Source organism: Epinephelus lanceolatus, chromosome 16, assembly GCF_041903045.1.
Source record: "Epinephelus lanceolatus isolate andai-2023 chromosome 16, ASM4190304v1, whole genome shotgun sequence".
NCBI classification, from domain to species: domain Eukaryota; kingdom Metazoa; phylum Chordata; class Actinopteri; order Perciformes; family Serranidae; genus Epinephelus; species Epinephelus lanceolatus.
The window spans coordinates 13,882,453-13,910,330 of NC_135749.1; the positions used below are offsets into that span (position 1 = coordinate 13,882,453).

Consider the following 27,878-nt stretch of genomic DNA (forward strand, 5'->3'; position numbering starts at 1 on the left):
GTAGAAAAATAAGTCCCTCCCCACCAGTGCCTAAGAATGTATTTGCTGTACCTCCCTCGTTTCGCCCCTTCTTATAACAAACAGAACAAACAATCCCCAACATTAACAGGTCTGTCGGGTTTACAACATTTGTGTCCACACTGAAAGACTGGAACAATGTTTTGGGTTGTTGTTTTGAGTTTTTTTTTAATGTCAGTCATTGTTCGCACTGGGCCTGTCATGAATTCCTCCTATGTTGCTGCTGTGTATGAGCACAACGTAATCTTGAACCCGGACCCTCATGTCCCCCTGTCCCGCACTGCAGCCCTGCAGCATATGCAGAAAAACCTGGATATCTACGAGGAGCAGGCAGCCCGGGCTGCTCAGCAGGTATGGTCAGGTTCAGAGTTATTTATTATTTCGTTTTTTACTGCTCATTTCTGTGAGACAGACAAACTTATGACAGTATGATCGTACATTTCACAACTCCTGTTAATTTTTAACTCAAACTCTTCATTGGACTGATCCTTGGACCCCTTTGGCAGAAGTCTCAGACACCACTGCTGTTGTCACTTGCCATCAATTGCACAAGATTTAACAGTAAACTGAGCTTGAATCATAATCACAGACCACTAAATTTAAGAATCAGTTTCTGTTTGATAAGTGACATAGGTCAGTAAAAAACACAGTCAGGATATTAGCAGTAAAGAAATCCATCCCAAGCTTGTGATGGCAGGGTGCTTATGAGGGTGGGCATATATTACTGCAAATGAATCAGTGTTCCCAAGTTAACTTGGTAACCAACCTGTGCTACCACACAGAAGAACACTGTCATTGATCTTTGTTATGGACCAGTAAATAGAGCATACAGATCCATGCCTATGACGTCTCTTGGTGCTTCTTACCATAACAGCGTGTATTTAATGCCTGTGTACACACCCGCCTTCAGGCGTCTGGATCGGGAGGAGAAGACTGTAAAAATCTGGTCAGACGACAGTATCCTCCCTCCAGGGGTGCTATGTACGGACTGGCAATGTTTTTCATGATGCTTGTGGTGACATTAATGAACTGACTGATACAGTGTCCGCTTACATAGATTTCTGTGTTGATGCAGTTATCCCAACAAAAAAGGTGTTTATTTATCCAAATAACAAAGCCATGGGTAACTAAAGAACTAAAAAGTGTCATCAACAAAAAGAAAAGGACATTTTATTGTGGGGACCCCTTGGAAAAGAAAGCAGTCTCCAGAGAGGTAAAAAATGAAATAAAGAAGGCAAAAATACAGTACAGAAGGAAAATTGAAAATAAATGCCGTCGGGGGGATCTAAGGGCAGCCTGGCAAGGTATCAAATCTATGGCAGCTATTAACCAGCCCACCAGTGAAACCAGACAACTCACTAGGATAACAGGTGTGGACGATGCTGACCTGCCAGATGCTTTTAACCTGTTTTTTGCCAGATTTGAAAGGCCCCTGTCACATGATGTCCCTAAGTTAAGAGAGTCACTGACACCTCTAAATGACATTGAGATATCCCAGAATCAGGTCATAACCCTGTTTAAAAAAAACAAAAATAGGGAAGGCTGCTGGCCCTGACGCTATATGTGGACGCACACAGCGCTACTGCGCTGACCAGTTTGGTGGAATTTTCACAACCCTTTTTCAGTTGTGTGCAAATAGTGGTCAGATACCTAATGCATGGAAAAAATCAACCATAATACCTATCCCCAAATCGAAAAACCCCAAGGAACTAAACGAATACAGGCCAATAGCACTGACCTCTTTGGTAATGAAAAGCTTCGATAAAATTCTGAAGGATGAAATTATCTCATTAACTTTAGACAAACTGGATCCACTACAGTTTGCCTATCAGGCGGGTAAAGGTGTGGAGGATGCAAAGCTCTTCATTTTAGATGGATTGTACAAGCACCTCGAACAACCGAAATTCCATGCCAGACTTTTATTTGCTGATTTTAGCTCTGCTTTTAACAAGATGCAGCCCCATATTTTAATTGAAAGGCTATCCTCTCATTTTATGCTACTGGATTCGATTTTATTGATGATTTTAAACTTTTTAACAAATAGACTGCAGCAGGTCTTTGTGAATGGACACGTCCTCTGTCAAACAGTCAAATGTAGGCTCCTCCCAGGGCTGAGTCCCTTCTCCCCTGCTTTTTATTCTGTACACAGACAGCTGTAGATCCTCTCAAGAAAACAGCTGTCTTGTCAAGTTTTCAGATGACACAGTCTTACTGTCTCTTCTTCAGGGCTACCAATCAAATCATGGTTGTGCCCTCCCTGAATTTGTCAGTTGGTGTGATGATAGGTTCCTCGACCTAAATGTGTCAAAAACCAAAGAAATTATCATAGATTTCAGGAAATCCAGTGTCGACCCCAAACCAAGCACTATCCATGATGAAGAGGTACAAAAAATACAAACGTACAAATACTTTGGCACTGTGTTTGACTCACAACTGACATTCAGTGAAAACACTGACAGCATTGTAAAGCGAGCAAACCAAAGGATCCATCTGCTGAGGAAACTCAACTCTTTTGGTATCAGCAGAAATATCTTGTGTACCTTTTATCAAACTTTTATTGAGAGCCTTTTAACATTTTCTTTTATATGCTGGTTTGGTGGTCTATCTGTGAAAGACAAGAAGGGTCTGAATGACATCATCAGAGTGTGCTCTAAAATTACTGGAGTCCAGGTTAAGGACCTCTGCTCTCTCTGGAAAACACGGGTGGTACAGAAAGCAGATAGGATATTATCCCACCCTGATCATGCTCTGGCCAGTGAGTTTGCAATCATGCCCTCAGGTCGGCGGTATTATATGCCGGTGCGGAAAACAAACCACTATGCAAATTCTTTTATTCCATCTGCCATAAGGCTGCTAAATGCACAATTGCAGAATGAACTGAGATTTATTTTACCGTGAATTATTGTGAACTGTGAATTATTTTGCATCCCGCTCTGCTGTACTGTCATTGGTTGTGGCTGTTGCTGTTGTTGTTGCTGATGTGCGATGATGCTTGATTGTGGATGTTGGCTGTTTGTTGCATTGTGTTTTTGTTGCTATGGACAGGCCGACTGTAGAAATGAATTGCCCTTTTGGGACTAATGAAGTATTCTGAATCTGAATCTGTTGGATCAGCAACAAAACTCACTAAAAAGCATAGTCAGGATATTATAAATAAAATTCCACGCCTTAAACTTGTGATGGCAGGGTGCTTATATTACTGCAAACAAGTCAGTGTTCCAAAGTAAACTCAATAAAGAAGCAAATTTAAAGTACCACAGTTCACGACTACAGTGGATTAATGGAGCTTGTCTCATCTCTGTACTCTGTCCTCATCTTCCCTCGATCAGGGAGCCCAGATCCTGGTGTTTCCAGAAGACGGTATTCATGGTTTCAACTTCAGCCGTTCGTCCATCTCTGGCTACTTAGAAACCATTCCTGACCCCCAGCAGGAGAGCTGGAACCCCTGCACAGAGCCGGGCAGATACAACAACACTGAGGTGCACAATCACACTTCTAGATTTAAAGTTGTTATTGAACAGGCACTCTGACATGTGATATACTGACATGAAGACACCACTATGCTGCTCAGAGCCTTCACTCATGCAACACCAGTCTGTGAATTCTACAGGTTCTCCAGCGGTTGAGCTGTATGGCCCGTCGTTACAACCTCTATGTGGTGGCCAACATGCCTGACCTGCAGCCCTGCCCCCTGAAGACTGACCCCTCCTCCTCCTCCTGTCCCCCTGATGGACGCTGGCAGTTCAACACCAACGTGGTTTTCAGGTGCAGTGCAGACCTTAAAATACTGTAGCTGAAGCGCAGCAAGTACATCTGCACACTGTTTCCTAGTCTGTGTGAACTGTTAGCAGATTCTTCTTTAATGCAGCTCAGATGGCCTGCTGGTGGCGCGCTACCATAAATACAACGTCTTTGCAAAGTATGAGAAGGCCTTCGATAAGCCACCGCAACCTGAGATCATAACGTTTGATACACCTTTTGCTGGAAAATTTGGCCTCATGATCTGCTTTGACATGCTGTTCCATGATCCCACAATTATCCTGGTGGAGAAGGTAAAAAATTCTGTACAAAGTTCTACATTCCTGTGTTTGGTCTTCTCGCACACCTTAAAAGTCTCTCTCCTTTTAGGGTGTGCGTCAGCTGATCTTTCCTACAGCCTGGATGAATACACTCCCCCTACTGGGCTCTGTCCAACACCAGCGGGCGTTCAGCTTGGGTGCCAATGTCACCCTGCTCGCAGCCAACCTGCGTAATAAACGACGGGACATGAGAGGAAGTGGCATCTACACCCCCTTCTCTGCCACTTACCACTACCCAAAGAAAGGAGAGCCAGAGGAGGGCAGGCTGCTGGTGGCCAGGGTGCCAGTGTTAGACCCACTGTGGGTGGGGCGGAGTGGAACCACAGGGGAGGGGGTAGTTAGTAGTCAGTCCACATCATCAGCACTTAAAGACTCTGGAAACTGTCAGCAACAGAGCTGCTTCGTTCCTCCTCCTGAAACAGTTCCCCCCTCCGCCACCTTCCTCTCACCCGTGCTGTGTAACCCATTTACATTTGTCCTCTTAAACCAGACAGAGGGTGAAGTGAATGTCTGTAATGGCACATTTTGTTGTCACCTGCAGTACCGGAGGTTTCAACAGGATGGCAGCAGTGAAGAGCTCTATGCATTAGGAGCATTTGCTGGGACTCACACACTGGATGCACACTGGGCCCTGCAGGTATGAATGACAATAATTTTGAATATTTTAAAGCTGCTTTTTGAGACTCTTGTCACATGTGTCATATCTGTGTTGCAGGTGTGTGCACTGGTCCGCTGTGCAGGGTTGAACACCGGTTCCTGTGGACAGGGAGTGGAAGAGGCTGAATCTAAAATGGACTTCACGTTGAAGGGGAAGTTTGGGACCAGATATGTGTACCCATCAGTCTTAGCTAGCAAGCTGGTTCTGGAGCAGCCTGAGCATCTGGAAACAGCTGCAGATGGCACAGTGACCATGAGACACTCGAACATGACTGGTGGGCTGCTCACTGCCTGTCTGTTCGGACGAATGTATCACCTTGACAATGAGTGTACTACTTGGGAATAGATGGTTGTGTCAGAGGAACAATGACAGAAGTGTTTTAAGAGTGATTTGAAAAAATAAAATGTTCTGAGCGAGACTGATAATGATAACAATCAAATGCCAGTTTGAGGCACTTCTGCATTGGTACAGTCTGTATACACAGGGCAATAAATCAAAACACCTACCTGCCAATGGGACAAGGGATGGAAATTAGCCGCTTGGCTACAATCCCTTACATGATTACATTGTTAATGTTCATTACTATGTTCTGTCCCATTTTTAAAAATAAACAAATAAATTCAAATTCAAAAACAATTGTCTTTATTCATTCATCACTTAATCTTTACAAACATTGCACCAGTAGTGTTCATCCTCTGCCTGAAAGTTGCTTGTTCCTAAAAAGGCAATATTTATTAATTTTTCTCTCTCCGACACACACATACACGTACACACACACACACACACACTCACACACACATACACAGTGTCAGCCACTTTGCCCTGTCTCCAGTACAGTACACAGACATTGAGTAGTTACAGCATTGCAAGATAAAAGTTCCTTGAGCTGCTCATTCGGGTCATCACTTGGACCAATCATACAGTAAAAGGGTCTCACATCCACCTACTGTCCTGCTCAGCTCCCAATGATTCAGTCGCCACTCGGAATAAATTCATAGGATTCAACAATGACTTCCTCTGCTAGGAACTGAGAAGTGGTTCAATAACAATGATGCAGCTTTATGAACATGCGTGAGTGACAGCCGTCAGTGTCTGCCATGAAAGCGTGAAGAACTCTGGATAAAAACTCAAAAGTACAGTAGGGAAAACAGTAATCGATCTCCTGGTCCCATACGACTGTCCCTCTGTTTTTTTCTTTAGACAATCGTGCCAAAACAAAGCAGTCCTTTGAGCTTTTCTCCAGTGGACGATCTTCTAGTAATAGTTGACAGGAAAAGGGTGAAAATGCTTAAAACCACTCCAGAAAGTATCAGCAAAGAGAAGGACTTTAACTTAAAAAAAGAAAAACAACATAGCTTTAAATTTAAAAAGACACTGGTCATGTTACTGACCATACAGTGATTCTGTCTGAGAGAAACATAGTGTATGTTCACCTTATTCTATATTTTACTACATTATTTTCCACCCAGCGGGTATGCACCTTAAGGAAACAAAAGATTTTTTACAAGGGTTATTTTTAGATCTGAAGAAGCTTACCTAAAAATAATCTGCACACTGGCTCTATTTTCTCCGTCTCTTCTCTCTCTTATTTCCTTGTCAGTGATCTATTAAGGCTCCTGAGTGGCTGGCTCGCCTGCCAGTATTGTGGGGCTCTGTCCATTAGCAGGTATGTCCTCAGTACGTCTCTGAATCTGAGTCATTCAGTTCATCGTCTGCAGTGACAGAGGACAGCAGGCGCTCCGGTCTGCAGTAGGAGGCGTGGTCGGGCCTCAGAGGGGGTGGGGTGTCAAACGCCACTCCTTTGGAGATATGGTTGTTGGTGGGGTGGTGGTTGATGACTGTATGAGTGAGAGAATGAGCGGGCAAAGCTGCTATGGTGACCATAGGGGAGGTGGGCATCATGGAGTTGAGGATGAGCGCCAGACAGTCGGCCACATCACGGTTGGGAGCGCAGGCCAGAGCTGGAGTGTAACCTAGGGACAGGAGAAGAGTGAGTGAAAACAAGTTCACATTTCAGTCTTGGGGCCTGTTTCCATCTGGTGTTAACATGTGTCTTGCATGATTTGATCATGAGTTAAGACGTGTGAGATTTGCCGATATTATTCAGGTTTTAGGAGCATTCTTTGAATCTGAATGCAATCTACATCTGAATGTGGTCGGGCAATTTGATCTCAAGATGCATCGAGAACAAATTTGGTGCATCACACTTGTACTTTGAGCTGTCCACTTCTGATCCTATCACCCAACACGCATGTAATACCAGGTGTAGACAAAGCCGAGAAAATAAAATAGTGAGGTGTGTTCTGCAGCAGTGAGCTGACCGTTCTCATCCACCGCTAACACACTGGCTCCTTTCCTGAGCAGCTCCTGGACCACCACTGTCAATCCCTTCCTCGCTGCTACGTGCAGGGGCCTGAAAGAAGTTACAGGGAGTTATCAGAATAATTCTAGCCTCCATTTTCTACCCCAATGCACAGCTGAGCGTCTGCAAGCACCCTGGGAACTCTACGTACGTCTGGAGAGCAGTATTGGTGCAGTTGATGAGGTTCTTGTCGCTGATCTTTTCCAGAATCAACAAGGCACTCGTCTCATGACCCTGCGAGGATCAGAGAGCAACAAAGTGAAAACTGGAAACATTTAGTGGAAAACCTTTATTAAATTCACACTAGAAAAGACGTTCAATACCAGCTGGGTGATTATTTTTCTTCTCTTTGGTCGGAGATCCTTGGTGACATGTCAATATCTATAACACACCATGTCCAGTGAACAGAAAAGCTGTTACCTTGCTGCAAGCCAGATGTAACGCTGTGTTCCTGTCTGTATCCTGTAGTGTTAAGTCTGCTTTAGCGCTGCTCACCAACATCTCTGCAACACATGAACAGAGACGGTTACATGTCAAAGATCTAGAGAGCAAAGGCCAATAAGTGTATCTATGTGTCAGCGGCTGTACTTACCCACAGTATTGGTCTGTCCGTTTAAAGCTGCCATCATAAGTGGTGTCCTGCGCGTGTGTGCATCAACTATGTTTGCCTGAGCTCCGTGGCTCAGCAGAAGGGAAACACACTCCACGTGGTCAGAAAAAGCTGCAGCGTGAAGGGGGGTCCTGTGTCAACACAAACACAGGTGACAATTTACCAGCAGAGCTTGTGCTCCAAAAAACTTTCATCTAACTATTAAAGCAAAATATATGTTTGTGTCCCCTGCATATTCTGAAAACCATTCAGCTTCCAGTTCTATTATATTGATGGACAGTTTCCTGAATAATAGTGCTCATAATTTAATTGTTATATTTTGACAGTAAAGGCCTTTGCACAAATTGTCCAAAATTGTTGCATGTCTAAAAATAAATACGACCTCACGTTGTGTCAATCTTGTTTGCACACTGAGTACGCAACTTTTGTCCATCGTAAAAGTTTTGGGAACAGGTTCGATTTTCAGCGTTTTCCATATCTGTCAAAAGACAAAAAATGTGGTAGCGGGACTCACCTGTGACAAGACAGAGGAATGGGTTATAGAGTATCCTCTCATAACTCAGACAGCTATTTTCAACAGGTCAGATAGTAACATTCAGGTGGATAATGATGACGAGGAGGAAGACGTGGACCGCACACAGACAGAGAGCGAGCAAAAGTGTGGAGACAGAGAAATAGGACAGCTCGGTCCCTTCAGCCACAGTGCCAAATACCAAAAAAAGAAGGAATCTCCAGTGGAGAGACGCAGGGGAGGAAATGTCTCTTTTCATTTTGTCTTGTATTGCATATTGTCGCAACAAATAACGATAAAATACGCCGGACTCAGTGTGCAAGGCCTCTCTGCTTAACTTTTTTTTTTCGTTTCGGATGACGGATTTAAAAGATGCATCTGAAAAAACGGACGCAGTGCGCAAAGGCCTTAAAATCTGAATCTGATCGGTGGCATTTCTCTGTCAAATATATGTATTAATTCAATGTTTTCCACTGAAGAATAAATAGAAATTCACAATGAGTAAGAAGTATTCTATTGAGCTGCTTTGGGGGCCTTTGTGAGCAATTTCGGAGTACAATGGGAATAGTAACATGTTTCAAAGCAGGCACATTTTGAATGGGGCCGACTGTACTAGTTCACTGTAACATGAGTAAGTTTGCATCTCTCACCTGCCCTTGGAGTCAGTGGTGTTGACGATAGCTGTGCCCAAGCAGTCGATTAACATCTCCGCCACTCCCTCGTTGTCGCTCATCCTGAAATACACAACACACACTGTCACACAGTCTCAGACCAGGGTCTATCTTCATAAGAACAGTGATTAGTACAAACAGACACATTGTCTTACACAGCACAGTGCAGAGGACTGAAAGAGTTGCCCTTGATCTTCTTGAACACTTCCTGGTCTAACAACACCTCCACACAAGCATCGTATCCTAGGAAAGGAAGGCAAAGAGAGGATTGAGGTGCAAAGGGAGGAACAGATGTTAATACTACTTTGCTGTGGCTTCAAACAGAACAGATCTCAAGTGAGTTATGCTGTGCCCCAGTACCGTTGTAGCAGGCCCAATGCAGTGGTGTGTAGCCCTGGTTGTCAGTGAGGTGTGTTTGAGTGTGTGAGGGGGTGGTGGTGGCCTGCAGCAGGGCACCCAGGACGCCCACGCGGCCACAAGCGGATGCCAGGTGAACAGGGGAGCGGCCCCGGATATCTCTGACACACACACTAGCCCCCCGCTGGAGGAGGGCCTCCACGATCTCCTCCTGGCCCGTCACCGCCTGTGAGAGAAATGAGAGAATGGAAAAAAAAAACAAGAATAAATATGCTATAATGAAACATAATGTTAAAATGTTAGTGGGTGTGTGTGAATGTCTCACCCCTCGGTGTAGTGCCGTCCTCCCCCAGCGGTCCTGCTTCTCTACACTGGCTCCTTGGCTGAGTAGAGAGTACACGCACTCTGCGTGTCCATTCAGCACTGCCAACATCAGAGGAGTCCTGTGCACAGTGTGGGAGTTATTTTTATTTATTATGAAACTAGTTAAAGTAATCTTTTCAAAGAGTGACAGTGATCTACATGAAAATCTCCAGCCTGAGCAATTTTGCACACACATACACACTCACTGTCCGTTGGTGTCTTGAACGTCCACGTTAATATGTTGGTCATTGTTGCTCATGAGCAGGCGCAGGCACTCGGGGTGGCCGTTCATAGCTGCGGCAGACAGACACACACATCCATGACTTTTTTCCTTAAAGGAACAACATGTTTTCCATTTTAATAGCCAAAATATAAACCTCATTAAACGATGTGATGTGGCTTTATGCATCTGCATGATTGCACGTACCTGCAGCATGTATGGCTGTCTTTTTGTGTGTGTAGTCTCGGGTCATGGGTGAGGAACCGTGGTGCAGCAGCAAGGAGACACACTCCTGGTGACCCTTGGAGCATGCCAGGCTCAGGGGGGTCCGGCCATCTGGGCTGCAAACATCCACTTCCAGCAGGGACGACAAGAGGACCTCTAAAGCTCCACAGTGTCCATGGTAAGCCTAAATCAATGGAAGACACACACAGAGAACACACGTCTTTTATGTTTGATGGTAATAGATACAGCAGACAACGCATAGTTTTGTGTATGAGAGAGCAGCCAAACACAGACACACAGCCAAATGCTTGTACTCACCGCTAGGTGGAGGGGACTGACGGGGGCCTGGCTTTCGGAGTCACTCAGGATGTCTGTTCCAGATGTCTCCATTAGCTGAAATCAAGAGATTGGTCACATATTACTACATTCAGATTCAGGTTTGCTCACATGGCAAGTCCCTGTCTCGTTAGAGCTTAACAGTATTGCCAATCATTATCAAACCGATGACAAGATAGGAGAGGTTTCACAGCAGCTTCATCTGCCTGCCAGATGATCTAACCACTATTTTCCCCATCCGCCCAGCAGAGGGCGCTACATACAAAGAAACGATCAACATAAGGGCTCATTGTGTTACAGTGGATTATTGAAATTTCTTTCTTACCACATCAAGAGGTGTCTCACTTGCCATCTGAAAGAAACACGATACAACACCATGACAAGTGTACTTGTGTGCTGCAGTTCTAAAACTTTTTGGCACATGGAAGTCATATTTTCTGACTGTTTGTAAGACATGTAACATATTTTCACTCTGCGTGGTAGCGAGCTGTACTCACCAGTTCCAGGCAGAGTGTGCGTCCGTACGCTGAGGCATAGTGCACTGCACTGTAACCCTTTTTGTCTCTCACTCCTGGATCAGCATCGTTCCTCAACAGGTACTCCACACATCTAACAAAGACAAAAGGGAGAAGCATTGAACTGACAGTATTCTTTGATACTTTTAACTATGAGCTGTATAAAAAAAAAGCACACAGTAGAACTTACTTTCCATCAATGTCAGCTGCAGCAGCGTAGTGCAGAGGACTGCAGCCTCTCTGGTCCAGCTCATTGATGCTTGCCCCGGAACCCACCAAGGCAAACACACACTGGTAGTTACAGTTGGCTGATGCATAGTGTAGTGGAGTCCTGGAGTGGCCGGAGAGTCGACTTCAGTTATTATTAATGCCAGTGAGGACTTCATACTTTCCCTCTCCTCTCAAAAATGTGGTCAAAAGTCTCCTTCTGCCTTCAGACTGAATATTATTTATATTCCCAGCCCTACTGGTATTAAACTACATGCTTGGCTCACCTTCCAAAGTTGTCTTTCCTGTTGAAGTCCGCTCCTATGTTTAACAACAGGTTCAGACACTCCAGGTTCCTGGTTGGAGAGACAGCTTTATCAGTGATGTTTTGTTCGCATACCAATCTACTGTAACCAAGTGCACATGAGAGATGTGAAAGCAGAAACAAAAAGGGTGAGTGGTGTTAAATAATGAACAAAGAAAAGCATAAATGAGGCTCAGAAATAAAACAACAGTAAAGCAGCGAGCAGGAATGATGACTCACCCTCCAGCTGCAGCAGCATGTAGACAGGTCCTTCCAAAGTCATCAGCGGTGTCTATGTCAAACCCTGCAAAAATATGCGATCAGCATCAATTAGGATGTCAACTAGGTGATTCCAGTGACAAGAATGGTGTCAGCATGAATGTACCTGAGGACAGCAGCTTCCTGCAGCAATCTGAGAAGCCGCTGAGAGCTGCCAGGTGTAGAGGGAACATCCCGTGAATGCCTCTCCTGGAAACATTTAAGGCAGAGAAGGCAAGTCATCACAGGAGGGTAAGCTGTGAGAGCATGGGCGCACGTTTGATGACAGAAAGGAAACAAAGAGGCTGAAAGAATGGCTTTTTCTTGTGCTTAACCACCTTCAGCCATCACATTGTTCCCTGGTTATGTGCTTCCTATTACTAAAGCACAGATCGTATTCAGTGGGATGATAGACAGATGGTTAAATGTCAATGGTTACTAACCTGGAGGTGTTGGCTCCGTGTTTGATGAGTGCCGTGATGATGAGCTCATGGCCATAGCGGGCAGAGATGTGAAGGGCAGTGTTTCTGCTCTTGTCCTCACAATCAATCTCAGCTCCTACAAACACATAAATATAGCGTATATGTATGTATTTCTATTAAAACCCTCAGGCATGAAGCAATCAGCAAACTGCGAGGGCTCTCACCATTTTGAATGAGGGCCTGAGAGCAGGAGAACCTTCCATGCGTAGCTGCCATGTGGAGAGGAGTCTTACCATCCTTACTCTGGACAGATGGAGGGTGAAACAGTGGAGAGAGGCAGAGAGGGATAAAGATGATGATTATGATTTTCTGTATTTTGTCTTTATTGTATTTCACTTAGGTGCCAGTGTGGGAAGCTGACTAAACTGTTGTGTTAGAAAGCTTAGCACGAACAGAAGCCATCCTAGACCCCCTCGTGGACCACACGCACACCCACACACATATTCCCTGAGCAGCTTGCAGCCTCAGGGAGCCACCCCCTCCCCCGTCATCTTCCATATGGCCTTGCATCTTGAGGCTGTGGGGACCTAATATCAGTTTCCATCACTGCTAGCAAAGCGTTAACAACACTGCCATTTCAACTTTCTACTAGATACTGGGCAGCATACACATCGGTAAGAGTTAAGGACACAAGCTCCTCTCTTTGTTCTTTTGATAATATGTACAGGTGATGTTACAGGCACACTTCTTCTGTATCTACTGATCAATTTGTGTGTTTGTACCCGCATGTTGATGTGAGCTCCGTGGGCCAGCAGCAGCTCCTGGCACAGCGCTCCCTGGCGTGAGGAGGAGGCAAAGTGGAGAGCAGAAAACCCCCTCTCATTCACCTGAAGCAAGGAACCAAACAACACAGTTAAACACACATAATCACCACGCACATACTACCTTGCACAGGGAGATGCGCAAACACCTGGTTGACACTGGCCCCTGCTTCGATGAGCTCACTGACCACGACGTCCTGTCCATTATAACAGGCCAAATGGAGCGGGGTGTTGCCGTAGCTGTTTATCTCATTGACCTATGCAAGAGGAGAAAAAATATCAAGGCTTTTGCATCTTATTGACGTGAGAATATTATATCGATACCATTAAAAAAAGCTTGAATATTTACAGTTAAGGTCAAAAGGTCATGGCACGGTATACAAGCTTGGGTAGGCAGTTTACTTTAAGCTCCATTAGTCAAAAATTCCGTAATTCACTTTGAGCATATTGTGATTCAAGTGGACTGAGGGAACACCAGACTTCTGCACCTCCTCTTGACTCTCTTTTCAGGCTCTAGAAAATATAGGCCATGTCGAGAGACTTTGGCCAATCAGACAGTGTTCCTATTGGCTGTTTTACAAATGCAGGTGTCGCTTCGGTGAAAGCCTGATTCAATGATGGAGAGTCCTGCATAAAACGTTGCTATATCAGACTTGGCGACGACTGCCTACATTGCAAAGAAACACAAAGGAAGATGGACTTATCAAAAATAGAGTTTAACAGAGAGTCTGATAATAAACTAAATAAAACACTAGTTAATACTAGTGGAGCGTTTCTTTGCCTTTTCAAGATTTCTGCCAACCCCAGCTTTAAGGACATTGCTAGTGCATGCATGTGTGTGTGCGTCTGTACTGACATGGACCCCTAGGCTCAGCAGGTAGTGCACTGTGCTGCTCATGCCACTGGAGGCGGCTGCGTGGAGCGGTGTGTAGGCTTTCTTGTCCTTACAGTCAACCTCTGCTCCACTGGCCACCAATAACTTTACCACCTCCAGGTGACCTGAAACAGAGATGGGAGGGGAGTAAGTGACACGAGTCAAATTTGACTAAGTCAAGACATACTATTTACGGAAATGACAACTTGGGAGGCTTTATCTTCTCTGATACAACAGTGTGTTTGCATTAGAAACTGCACATTATAACAGTCTCACCCATGTAGGCTGCCCAGTGGATGGCTCTCCTGTCCTTCTTGTCAAATGCATTAATGTTAGCTCCTCTTGACAGCAGCAACTTCACCATCTGTCATAGAAAAGCACATTAACTAGATGCTGACGTGTATGCGATTGTCTCTGTGTGTGTCTGAAAGACACCAACCTCTACATGTCCACTGAAGGCAGCATGGTGCAGGGCAGTGCGTCCCGCCCGGTCAGACACATTAACATTGCTAAGGAGCGGGACCAAAGCCTCGGCACAGCGGACTGCCTTGTTGCTAGCTGCAACATGGAGCGGGGTCTGCCAGTTCTTGTCACGGGCGTTAACATCTGCACTGTGCTTCAGCAACACTGCCACTGCATCCTGCATGGAGAGTGAGCATGGGTCAGAGTGTGCAGACAGAGGGTCTATTTTCAAATACGCCTCAGTGTGCTAACAAAGCACATGCCAATGTGCGCAGGTGGCTATGTGTGGGTGGTTACAAAAGTCTTTGCTATTCTTAGGGGGCTTTTATGCCGACAATAGCGCTGGGAAGGAGAAGCAACGCAAAGGGCTGTGTTAGTGTGGGCATGTTGCCCAGGACCCAGCAGAATAGGTGAAGAGATTTTGAAGGTTTATCAAATACCAACAGACTGCACAGTGGTTATGGGATTTTGCCCGTTTAAGGCCAAATTTTTTTTAATCTGTAAACATTATCTCAGCAGCAATAATTCTCTCATCTGATGCCAACACGCTAGCTGCAAGATATTCGATCTTGTATGTGTGTTGCTGCCGTGACCTGTGTCTTCTGCCACCACAGTGGTATCACTGAAATGACAGATGTCTGCATTGTTACTGCAGTGTTATCGTCAGTGCTGAAAGCCCTCTTAGTCGGGTTGAATTTGTGTTATCAAACAGAGAATTCTCAAACGCTTGAAAGGCTATAACACTACTGTTAGACTCAGAGCATTTCATCATTTGAGAAAGAGACAAACATAGTCACATAATTACTGTGGAGTCACCACAGTACACATCAGCATGTGTGTTTGTGTAATGTGTTACCTCACTACAAGAGGCGACAGCTCGGTGAAGAGGAGTCAACCACTTGTTATCTTTGGCATTAACTCTGGCTCCTTGGATGAGAGGAGAGTGAGAGGGAGAGAGAGAAAGATGTCAGAGATACTTCGACAATGGCAGACAAAGCAAAAGCAAAAATACTGGAAATCTGTAAAAATGTTGGATCATTGCAAGACAAATTAAAAGCCAAGATACCTAATGGAGGAACGTGAAGAGTAAGAAGCTTAAAGGAGCAGAGTGTGGGATTTGGTTGTATCTAGCGTTGAGGACTGCAGATTGCAACCAGCTGAAATGTCTCCCCTGTGCCAAGCATGAGTGCCCGGTTACAATTCCTTCAGTGTTCTTTGTTTAGGAGGATTGTACCGGGAGCAATATTAATCACAGAGGTCTCCTCCTCTCCAAAACAAACGGACCAGCTGACTAAAACCAGTAAAAACACTGAATAAAGCAGTTTCATGTTGAAAATCAGTGTTTCTCCGACGCTAGCCTGGCACCTGCTAATGTGTGCTCACCCTCTTTTTTCTGATACCTTAAAGTACGCTCATCTTTTTTCTGTTCCAGATTTTTAGGAGGTTTTAGGAAGAGCAGAGTTTGCAGACCTGCTCCCTTTGTAGATATAAAGAGCTTATTTAGGGTAAGAAAAACAAAGCACAGCAATTATTTTCACACGATTATACACAAAAGGATACATACTTATTTCATTATATTCCATTTCTGCCAATATATCTTCCTAAATCCTACACACTGGACCTTTAAAGACAAAGTGACAGGTTTAAAGGCTTTTCACGTGACTTATGGCAGAAGGGTGTTATTAGCCAACAGGGTCTGGAAGGTATAAAACTCCCATGATCCTCTTTGGCACAGCTTGGGGGTTAAAATAGTCCTGAAGCTGCACCTGTTGCTTGCTCTTCACGTTATTGGGAAACAGTGAACACAAATACACACACACACACACGTACACACTAAGCTTGTGTTAGGGTTTGCCCCACCTCCTGAGGTGCTCAGCTGACTTCGGTGAAAGTCAAGCCAACGTAGACCCTATCAGATGATTGATAAATCACTAGGCCACCGAGAGAGGGTGACAGCCACAGAGCAGTGGGCAGACACAGAAATGAAAACTACTGAGGGAACAAGGAGCAACATGAGGGGAGGAGAGACACGAGGACCAAGCAGTGGCTTTGAGGAGTTTAGGAAGCATGGCAGGACTTTTGGTGTTGCCACTCAAATCTTGAGGTTCTTCAAACACTGATGATAAATTTGTTTCCATTTTAGTTTGACCAGATTCAAATCTTAAAACAATCCATACAATTACATGACTTCAGTACACCCTGAAACAATTTACTGTGTAATGAAAACAGATGTAATAACTCTGACAGGTAACAGGAAAAACAATTAAAATTGTCTGGTCCCCAATATAAGATTTTTCTCAAGTTTTCAAGTTTAGAATTAGCAAAATTTAGGAGAGCTAATATGGATTCACAGATAATAGGACTAGATGGATGCATACAGGGATTGTTGCGATCAGCCAGTGTGGATGAATGAGTAAGCTTTCAAGTAGAATTGATACTAGAGGTGGATAGATATTAGGTGGAAATTAAATATTGATCGACTGTAGCAAGCAGAGGTGGGCTGTGGTGTTTACCTGAGAGGATGAGCAGTTCAATGATCTCAGCGTCCCCCAGGTAGGCTGCAGCATGCAGAGGTGTCCTCTTCTCGTTGTCCTGACAAAAGAAAAGAAAATACAGACCAATTTAGAGCTACAATCTCAATAATCTTAGCGTTGTTCTTTGTAGCTAATTCAGAAAGAAGGTACAGCAGCACAGTGAACGAGAGCAGCACAATGAAATAAGGTGAGGCCGGAAAGAGCACCAATAGTAACCATAGATGGTGTAGCCGTCCATAGTTTTAATATTTAATGCAACAAAATTTATGACTGAATTTTACATAGCTCCGCGACACAAGCAGAAAACATTTTTAAGAACAAAAGGTTAATATTATAATATCAAAACTGGTGCAACAACACCTGGAAGTATATGATTGGAGCTTTAAATCCAACCAAGATATTACAAGACAAGCTTACATTTGGCAGGAAATCAGCACAGAGCTGAGTGGAATACAAGGTGGGTAATCTGGAAAGTGTGTTATGCTACATTAGTGAAGCCAACTATCTGTAAACAATACATCACCATAGCAAAAGCAACACATTGTTGTGTGTGTGTGGTTTGCTGTCCTGCCACGCACCATCGCACTGTTTCTTTTCCCCTGTCGTCCACAAGGTGTCTGCCGTCTACCATCCGTCTGAATCTTTGTGTGAATCTTGAAACCAAGATGTTTAATTTATCAGCTTGTTTTATAACCACTGCAGCTGGTGAGATGAAAGGGTTACCACAACATAGATGGTGTGTGTGTCTGTATGTTTCATTGTGTTAAAGGGCAGATTATTAATGACTCTCCACCACTTGAGATTTTTCCTGGGAGCATCGTCAGAGACACCAAATGTGTAATACTGCAAATGCATGGGCTTTCATCATTCCTCATTCTGCAATCGCTAGCGACGTCACAGACATTTATTTAAAGAGATATCTTCAAGATTATTACCATCAGCAAGTGTATTATTAGCCTGGTATCGCCAGACCATGTATCAAATGCGAATTAGTCTGGAATTTTCAGTTCGCGAGGGGCGGTATCATCAGGCGTAGGTCAAAATGCCTCTGGATGCAGTTGGATAGAACTACAACCATGCAGAGGACTACATGCTGTGATGGTGTAGCCTCAGTACGTCTGTAAATGATTATGTTGCCATTATTTGTCATGGGAATTTGAAAATAGCACTTCAACATAAAGTTCCACATCATTTAAAGCCATCTGGTTGTTGACAATGCCTCAACGACGTTCCTCTTTACTACACTACGTTTATGCTAGCTGAGGGTGCGTGAGCAAAAAAAAAAAAGACATCATCGTGTATGTAATTTGTCAGTCATTGTATCAAACCCGACCGCGGCCACTTTCGGCTGGAAATCTGTTTGAACAGGAGGGGGACCAGACACATCTGCCAGAGCAAATAAAACCTAAGCTCCCCGATTTTGTCTGGTTCCCAGGCTGGTGTATCATTTCTCTTTTTCAAACATGGGCCTCAAAAAACATGCTCACAAATACAGTAAGCATGCATCACTGTTCTAACTTCATTATGTGTCGAAGGCATATAACATGCCCTCACTACAATCTATAAACCTGGCACTGTTGCAGACCACAAGAAACATGAGATCAGAGCCTCAAGGAGAAAAATGTTGATCATGTGTTCACTTGTATTCTTCACTTCGCTCCATCACTTCAATACACCCTCCTGCCCCCCCCCGTCTCTGTCAGTGCAGTAGAGAGAGCAATCATCGGAGTGGGGCTATAAACAAATGTCATGTGACTGCAATAAGCCTGGGCCAGTGTTGCTGACTCCAAAAGACTCAGTGTGATGACCCCAGCACTACAGACCCACAGACAGACAAAGACTGTGAAAACAGAGTGGTATAAACTGAGGAAACACATTTAGAGAGACTCGGGACAGCGAGCAAAAGCGATGGGAGAGAAAAAAGGAGTTATCAGGTGAAGGTTATGTCCTTAAGCCATAGGGGAGCGGTGGTGTTATGAACAGTTTGTGTGTCCTGCTCAGATTGACAGTTATAAAAGATGGGGGAAATGCCAGAGGGCGCTCTGAGTCAGTCAATCGATCAATTGCAGCCTCTCCTTGGTGTTTTTTAATATGTTGTGGTGTGTGTGAAGCTACAGTGCGAAAGACAAATACACACGGGTGGAAATAGCAAGAAGAGTGTGACTTACCTGAAAGTTGACATCCTCTTTCTCAAATATGAGGGAGCGAACTTCGTCTGGGTCCACATTAAAGATGGCTCTCAACAGCGACGGCTACAGAGACAAGGAAAAGACAAAGAAATGCTGATGTACACTGCGACATACTCGATTTGCAAGGCCGTAATTTTCTACACTGACAACTGTGTTATCAGTGAGAGTTATGAGAGTTACAAATGGGAGAGTCTCACACACGCTATAATCCTGAGCTGGGAAAGAGCCATAGATCACAAATGGCTGGACTGGATGTCATTAATTTGTTTATGACAGTAGCAGCTGCAGCAAACATCACAAACACACGCACACATGCACTATTACGTAAATAATAGAGTCTGTGGGGGGTTAAAGCCTTGCCCTCTTGCCACGTGTTGCACGGCCAGCTGATAAGAATGTAAACAGCAGTGTAAAAGACAAGTGAAACAATTTCATTTTTCCAGAAGGAGGAAGCTGCAAATGAATGACGGATTCATAAAAACACTGAGAACACCTCTTAAATACTATTCCCACTGTGGTTTAATTTATGTACGTCTGTTTGCATGAATGTAAACTGTGAGCACGGTGCCTGACACTGAGTGGGATTTGTAAACTGTGTTGCTCAACAGTCAACATGAGCCTTCAAGTGGTAATGGTAGGCAACACGAGAGCACGAGTCCATTCAAATTAAAGGTTAAGGGAAGTGACACTATTTTAAGTTCACAATTCAATCCTGGATACCGGGGTTACAATACAGTACTCTTGTGATGTTTTCATAGCCTGTTTGTGGTTTATTTATTGTCTTAAATTTTATCTTGGATAACAACAGAGAGCCTTGAACCTTGATGTTACAACTCAAAGTGGAAGTTTATCAACAGCAGCACAACTTTGGCACTCATTTTGTATTTTTTCCGTCATGTTTTCCTCCTAAATACACAGGTTTGCAATAACAATTTATTGCTGGACAATAAACTTTATTAAGTGGTAATTATAGCAAACTGTTTCCTTGTTTCACCATGTTCGGATAAGTAATTAGTCGAAGGATTTTATCTTGGAAATAATATTGAAAATACAAAATGTAAGCAATGCTTTCCTTTCTGCTAAAACATTATTGTGAATGTACACATGAAATAAACAAACATAGCAGAGGCTTCAAATTTCAAAGCCCCTCTAAATGACAGTATATTGTCATTCCCTGTAATGCAATTTATCAAGTACTTTAAGTCTGTAAAAAGTACTTTGGGTCTAATAACATTTTGTCACACATACACCTTCCCCCCCGCAAGGACTGCCATGTGATAATATATATACCATGATATGGATCTGCCCCTTACTCTCAGCCTCTCTCAGTTTTCCCAATCCCTCTCTCATTTCATCCCAACTAAAAATAAGTGGGACTGTCAGGCATGTCGGCATATGCCTCATGCCTATTACACTGATGACCTATGTCAGAGATCAGAGAAGGTAGATGTGGACTAAGAGCACAAACATCAGAACTGGCACATCCTCTCTGGAGTTCCCCCTTCTTAGTGTTAACTTCAAAGAGCATCTTTCATAGAATGAAAAGATTTACTACCATGTTTCAATTGTAGGCTTGCCCTTTACACAGCCAGCAATGGAGAACACAAAAGGCCCAGGCTTTGCTGATAATCTATACAAACCAGCAGTCATCTCACATGGCATGCTATATTGGTGATTGTATTTGATGCTATATTTAGCACAGGATGACAAGTGTGGGCAGCACATTGTATTTTTATGCAATGGGACGTGTAATAATGCACCTCAGCACAGGTTTGAACTTCAGGCCAGGTATGAGGAGTGCATTTGTCTATTCAAAACCCAGGTGAATGCTGTCATTCACACAAAACAGCTGTATGTAAAGCAGAAACATGGCAGCTGAAACAGCCAACTCCAACTCAATCAACAGAAATACAAACAGAAGGACCCATCTCACCTTGTCCTCCTTAATGGCAGCCCTTCGAGAGGCATGATGGGATCTGCGATCTGGGGATGATTTGGGCCGAGGAGGTGGGGGTGAAGAGGAGGGTTCATCCTCCTCCACCTCCTCCAGCACCACGATACACACACGACTAGCCCGCTCTGACCGCATCAGGAACAAACACTCACATACACGCTAACACAATCACTCACACACTCTCTCCCTCTCACACACACACATCAATACACAGTATTCCCTCTTACATCGAGCGCAATTCAGGAACACAAAGGTCAGCAATAAATCCCATAAACGGAGTGATTTCCTTGTAAAGAAACACTGCACATCTTCATGTAAAATCCAACGTGAAATCCGGCTCTGTCCTCTATCTGTCAGTGTCGCTTTGCTGCATGTGTCCTCTCCTCCGCTCTCTAGCCAACACTTGCACTCTCTGCAAGCAGCAGCAGCAGCGGAGACAGCAGGGAATTCCTCTGCGTAATGGTGGCGGTGAGCGGCATGCGGCAGAATGAGCTTGGGCTGCCTAGCAGCACACAGGAAGCTACATATCCTCACTGCTGTGCTGCAGCCAGGAATACACACATACACACACACACACACACACACACACACACACACACACACACACACACACACACACACGTCAGATGCAAACACACGCACAGAGACCCTGTGATTAGCGTGGATGGGGGCCGCAGCAGCCCATGTATGTGTGGGCATGCGTCGCTCGTTTCAGGCAGTCTGCTGAAGCCAGCTCTTTCAAAAGAAGAGACAGAGAGAGGGAGAGGAGGGGGAGGGGAGAGAGAGGGAGACAGAGAGAGAGAAAGTGAATGGAAAAGGGAGGGGAGTAGGAACAGAAGAGGAGACAGAGAGGATAATTGTAGGCAGGTACCTAGAGCACTACAGCACACAAAGAAACCTGGGGATGAATGGAGCACGGGAAAAAGAGGGGACTAGAAACAGGGACGGGTGCAAACTGGTTACAGAAAGTTCACCGAGCAACAAAATGACTCAAAACACAGAATGCTTTGATGCCTGATTTTTATCAGGTCACTTGTCAGACAGCGCCGACCTACGAGTCTCTGTGAGTTCATTTAAGTATAATACCAATAAGGGTAAGTGGAGTGATGATGCTACTGCAGAGGATGATGATGTAGCACTATTGATTCTTAACTGAAAGCCCTGCTACCTTTGGCAACCAGTTGGGGCCGGGCGATGTGGTGAATATCAAATATCACAATATTCTTGGCAAAATAACTCAAAATCAATATTGCCATGATATTGTAGGGTTGACTATTTCTTTCATAATCACATTTTTGATATAGCTACGAGGTAAAGTCAAACTGCAGAACAGCTAGAACAGGTTGTCAACTAGGTGTCCTTGAGGGAGTTCCACGAGGTCCCCAGAAAAATGGAGATTAGTTTATTGTTACTATTTTATTCACTTTAGAAGTGATGCAAATGTGAGTAAGAGTCATAAGAGTGACTAATCTGATCATAGGTTTCACTTCCTCCATGGTTAATTCCTCAACTGTGGTTGACAACTATAGAATTCTGGTCTTAATCATATTTAACCATTGAAATATTGTGAAATAGAGGTCTCTGAAGCGTCCTTTTTGTCCTTGACACTAAAAATGTTGAGAATCATTGAGCCAGAACAGTCTGGTAAGTTCAGAAAATTACATGACTTTGCTGAAATGCAGCCTTAAAAACCAGCAAAAGACAACACTTATATTATGACATTCAAAATCTGAGACGTTTCTTAGTCTCATATCACACTATCCATCTATATGGCCCAGCCCTACAACCTAGCCATGTTGTTTGTTGAGAGCCTTGATCTGTCTGGATATCTGAATGTCACTACTGTATTGTTATTTCCTTATCCTTGTTTAATGGATTCAGAGCTAATCTACTCTACAAATCTCTCATCTTTGGTATAGCACAAAGAAGTAATGGTAGGAAGCACTGAAGGTCTTCTTTTATTCTACTGAATGGCCAAGCTGTAATCTACGGTAAAAACGAAACCATGTGCACTGAAGCGCTGTGTTGTTTTTAGAATTTGCTAAATAAGATTTTAGCGGTCTGCATCTTCATAAAGTTGGTGCCAAAATAGAAGCGGCCTTTTCTTCCAAATGTGAGAGAATAAAAGATAATGGATACCAGATCGGTGTGTGTGTACACGTTGTGTTCCAGTATCCTCTTTGGTATATTGATGGCAGAGCTTCAAAAGTCCCCATCTCCTCATTATGAAACTGGAACAAACTGGCTTTGCCAGAGAATGTGAGGGTAGCTAACAAGACCAGTCTGTACGTGCATGTCTGTGTTGGTTCTCAGTCTCCTTCATATTCAACACAGATCCGAAAAAGAGCAATCTTGCCAAGCCACACAACCCCATTAACTCAGAGGGAGGGACGGACAGAGCGAGGGAGGGCGAATGAGAGGGAGCAATTCAGTTGGATGCCTTTCTGCAGGCCTAAACTTTGAGTCTAATGGACTTACCATTTATAAACTTAACATGAAACACAGCCTAACAATCTTTCTGCTCCTACAGCCATGGAGTTGACATTACAGATTTGCCTCAAAGGCACAAACAAAGAATGACGTTCGGGAGGCAAAGTACATAAACAAACAACCAATGTTTTGTCTATCCTACTTGCTTACACTGGGGATGCTCTCAGGAACGTAGCCAAAAGATGTTTGCAGAGCAGATTTGTGCATTTGGCAAACAGAAATGAGTCTTTGTGTGAACAGTCAGTGTATGTATTTCTACATCGAAAATGTAATTTTATTGTGTTGGTCTAGTCTGCACGCATCAGACAACTATTTCACATCTGTCTGTCCTCAGTTGCTCTTCCTGAGGTTTCTTCCATTTTCCTCCCCCCATTTTACTGGGGAGTGTTTTTCCTTATCCACAGTGAGGAACCAAGGATGTGTCATATGTTGTGAAGCCCTCTGAGGCAAATAGTGATTTGTAATGATGGGCTACACAAATAAAATTGGATTGAGCTGTTTATGTGTGTTTAAAGTTGTAATCAGGACCCAAGAGCGTGGTCAAGCATGCGGAACAGGCATGAAAACCTTTACGCACAGTACAGGGTGATCAACACAAACTAAGCATTCCTGAACACAAGCAGCACGACAGTCTGACAACAAAAGCTGAAAAATCCACTTTGTGATGTGCTTTCATGAGGCAGGCACAGCTCAAATGTCTGCTCCATTAATGCTGAGCTGGGGCTTCTACAGCAGTGGGACACTAGAGGAAAACATACAGAAGGTGAACCTGATCTCACCACAACAACAAGAGGATGCAGTCGAAATAGTATCAGAAATACCCACAAATAAAATTCCAATACAACCCGAGCTTCACTTAATGTGAGAGAGCGCATATGTGTACGTGGAATTATGCAGCTTGCACTGACCTCTGCTCTAACCCTGCGACTGGATGCACTATGTGTAATATAATCCCAGTCCAGAAACACAAAGGCCAGCGTGTGTGTGTGTGTGTGTGTGTGTGAGAGAGAGGTTCTTGCACAGACAGCAGCATCTAGAGATATCAAAGCTTTTAAAATCAAAAAATGGTGATCTGTATGAAAGCTTTATTGTCCTGACATTACACGTATGGTATGCAGACCGCGACATGCTATCCATTAAATGCTCTTAATGAATGGCAAACAGAGGATGAGTCATTAACGTCACATGGCTCTGAACTAATGTAAGTAAAGCAACACAACAAAAGACAAACAAATGAGAAATCACCAGTGTCAGTCTGTGAAGAAGAAGCTCATGTTGATTTGATGTTAATTTTCATTTGTTTCTAGTCATATCCAAATAGTCTATTTATTTAGCTATTGTATGGAATTTGTTCTTAACTTTAATTTAATTTTAAATCAATTTTTTTTGGATGTGTGAAGACCAGTGTTGGTGTCATGGTGTCCAGGACCATTGACTTTGTCTAGTAGAGTGACAGTCATGACTCATTTGTGGGGAAGCCCGACAGTAGAAAATTTGAAGCTAAAAGAAATAATTAATTATACTGCCCATATTTTACTTGTGCACAAACAAACGTTACATGGTGCCCAGAGGCTACTAGCCATTAATAGCATACTGCTGAAGTATGCATCGTGGACACATCAGAAAAGCCCCAAGCAATTTAACACAAACAAAACAATGATATGCCCTCTTGTATGCTTGACCTTCTGCTTTCATTGAGCGTTTTCACATAAATGCCTCCTCTTCAGGCAGGACCATAGCCTGCTAAGGGCACACTGCATGCTCCAAAGCGACAGGATGCCCTCTAGAGGACAAACAGTGGCTTTTGCCAAAACTGACACTCCTGTCCCTCTGAGTGGGATTATTTTTGTCCTTTTGTCTTGTTCTGTCAGCAAGCACTACATAGAACAATAGAGAATAGAGAGGGGGATCTAATCACACACACACTTCCGTTTGTTGCATGCCTGTCCGGAAGACTGGTCAGACCGGGACAAGCCACAGAGCTGCACCATCAGGGACCCACTTTGAGTGACGTCAAGTTAGTCAAAGTGTTACGGGACAATGTCTTACTATAACCGCTTTGACAGCCAATTCTGAACAAACACTTAATAGCCTTTATATCTACCTATATAGTCTACCATGCATCTCTACGTTTTATTACAAATGCAAAGTCACTTACTCATCCCTGCATTCTTTATGATTTGGTGGGTTGGACATCATTGACCACTCGCCGACAACCGCACTGGTATATCTTTATCTATAAAGCAATATTGGGCAAACTTCCAACCTATCTCTGCTCCCTTCTGTGTGTCAGCTCTGTAGTTACCAGCAACAGATCTGGGGAAAACTGCATTTTGTACTCTGCACCTTGGACATGGAACAATCTCCAAAAAGATCTAAAATTAGAAACACTTATATCCACTGATGAATTTAAGGGCATCATAAAGAATATGGTGACAGAGATGTGTGCTTGTTTTTCTTGAGAGGCCACTACATTTGAATAGTTGTTGTTTTAATGTGGATTTTTGTATTATATGTTGTATTTGTTGCATTTTAAATGTGTTGATTGGCTGCTACCTCGGCGAGGTCTCACTTGTAAAAGAGATTTTCAATCTCAATGGGACTTCCTGGTTAAATAAAGGTTAAATAATTAAATAAATAAATGTCTAAGCACTTCGTTTTTGTTTTATGTTCTTCTCTTTTGTTATGTTTCATATTGTTGTTTCATGTATGATGTTAAAATGATCATCAGTAAGCTAAACTTGTATCTCTCTGTACAATGTACTGTAATATTTGAAATATGATCCAATAAAAAAATGAAGCACTTTGCCATAATTACTTCAATAAGTGCAACTATTTTCATTCAATCAAATTCAGTATATGTCCTAATTATAATATTCACTGATGAATCACTTATTCTAAAATGTAAAGACTTTGTGAAAAAAATGTAATAAATGACACAATAAATGCATAATATCACAAGTTACCAAAGTTCTGTCTGACAGTCATAAAACAATTGCATCCACTGTGGTATAAAAAGAAGGACAGAAAGCAAAATGTAATGCTTAAAACCTGTATCCAATAAATATTTGGTTTTCTTTCTTATTACAAATAAAAAAATCAAATCTTCTATTTATTGATACATTGGCTAATTGGATTGTTCTCCTCACAAATTACTCCAATTTACGAGTCAAGCACACACACTAACTGGTAATCTAACAAAAGAACTTGTGTGACTACAATGATAAGATTAAAAAAAATCAACCTTTTTTGTTGGTGGTGCATGCGTCCACTACAATGCCCTGTGTATCCCTGCCTTTAGGTCCCCACACTGTCCATAACAACTGTTTTAAGCTTGTGGAAAGAGTCTAATTCACGCACACAGCTGGAGACTTTCGAACCAGCACCACCTGCTATTTTAGTCTGACAGCCTTTCTTATCTGGAGCAACAGGTGACTGCCCACAGCTGCCCCAGAGAAAATGTGCAGGGAGCTGAAATAGACAGCTGACAAAGCAAACTCCCTGGGTAGAAAATCGGCCTGCAGCCAGTGGGATCGGAAACATGCTGTCTGAATCGTTTCACCAACTTTAAGAGCCTTATAATGTGGTGGCGTTACACTTTTAAGTGCACGAGTTAAAGTCGCTAACTAGCATTAGCAGGAGAAAGGGAGTTAGCCACCCTGTTAACCTAGTAGCTATCCAGCTGTGCTCACCAGTCCATCAACACTAGAGACAGCAACAGAGAAAAACGCCGAAGAAAACACACGTACAACCACGTTAACATTGATTTGACATGAAAGTGAGCTTTTTAAACAAACCAAGTTAACGTGAGGCAACAGGTGACATGACATTAGCATGCTTTTTACGTTTACGTTATCTGGTTTGTGTTAACTGGTTACCGCTAGCTAACGTTAGCTAACTTGCCAGTGAACTGTATGAACGTTGGCAAACGTGAGCAGCATTAGCTTTACCATTACACCTTTATTCTTAACATTTCAGCTACTACACTGGTTTTAGTCACACTGGATAAATGTAGCTGTCTAATGTTGGTAAAGTTAAGCTAAAATGAGCAGTCAGTTTGACACAGGGTTGACTAACGTTACACATAAACACTCACAAGAACTAGCGCTGCTGGTTTTAACAAAAAGTGACACATACGAGTTAATGTTAAATGTTAGTTAGATAATGTTACCTGGTCTTGTATCTTCAACACAGCCATATTCCCCGTGTAAAACCAACCAAACGGAGGCAGCAACTCGCCCCGGAGTTACTGCAAATTAACCGGGGGAAACTTCAATGAGGACAGACTCTCCAGAGCGGAGTCAAACGGCGTCCCCCCTCTTCCTTCCTGCCGTGGACACTCACCGCATCATGGGACAGAAATGACAAGACGGGAACGTTGGGACCAAAATACAGCAGTCATAGCATGAGCCCTGCAAACACTAACACTAGCTCATAC

The 27,878-nt window shown here is 43.4% G+C and overlaps 2 protein-coding genes across 3 annotated transcripts; one reads left to right on the top strand and one right to left on the bottom strand.

Annotated features, from left to right (window-relative positions):
- The first annotated feature begins 62 nt into the window (after positions 1-62).
- On the top strand, positions 63-5,388 carry LOC117263564 (biotinidase-like). Its single transcript, XM_033637068.2, has 6 exons — positions 63-369; positions 3,348-3,497; positions 3,629-3,783; positions 3,887-4,070; positions 4,147-4,734; positions 4,813-5,388. The coding sequence occupies exons 1-6, from the start codon at positions 157-159 to the stop codon at positions 5,098-5,100; spliced, it is 1,578 nt and encodes a 525-aa protein (XP_033492959.2). The 5' UTR covers positions 63-156; the 3' UTR covers positions 5,101-5,388.
- Positions 5,381-27,774, bottom strand: ankrd28a (ankyrin repeat domain 28a). 2 transcript variants are annotated; one of them, XM_033637066.2, is made up of 29 exons: positions 27,612-27,774; positions 18,976-19,059; positions 16,787-16,865; positions 15,130-15,200; positions 14,251-14,451; positions 14,088-14,175; positions 13,794-13,936; positions 13,087-13,194; positions 12,899-13,003; positions 12,341-12,419; positions 12,138-12,252; positions 11,822-11,904; positions 11,677-11,740; positions 11,420-11,488; positions 11,116-11,256; positions 10,908-11,019; positions 10,736-10,762; positions 10,393-10,467; positions 10,057-10,258; positions 9,836-9,923; positions 9,592-9,709; positions 9,270-9,492; positions 9,065-9,152; positions 8,889-8,972; positions 7,710-7,858; positions 7,538-7,620; positions 7,269-7,351; positions 7,077-7,168; positions 5,381-6,728 (listed from the first exon to the last, which is right to left on the bottom strand). In XM_033637066.2, exons 1-29 carry the CDS (start codon positions 27,636-27,638, stop codon positions 6,430-6,432), a joined length of 3,180 nt encoding a protein of 1,059 aa, XP_033492957.1. In that variant the 5' UTR covers positions 27,639-27,774; the 3' UTR covers positions 5,381-6,429. The 2 variants fall into 2 exon arrangements, with proteins under 2 accessions (XP_033492957.1, XP_033492956.1); XM_033637065.2 differs by lacking the exon at positions 27,612-27,774 and adding an exon at positions 20,930-21,223.
- Between the last annotated feature and the right edge of the window lie 104 nt (positions 27,775-27,878).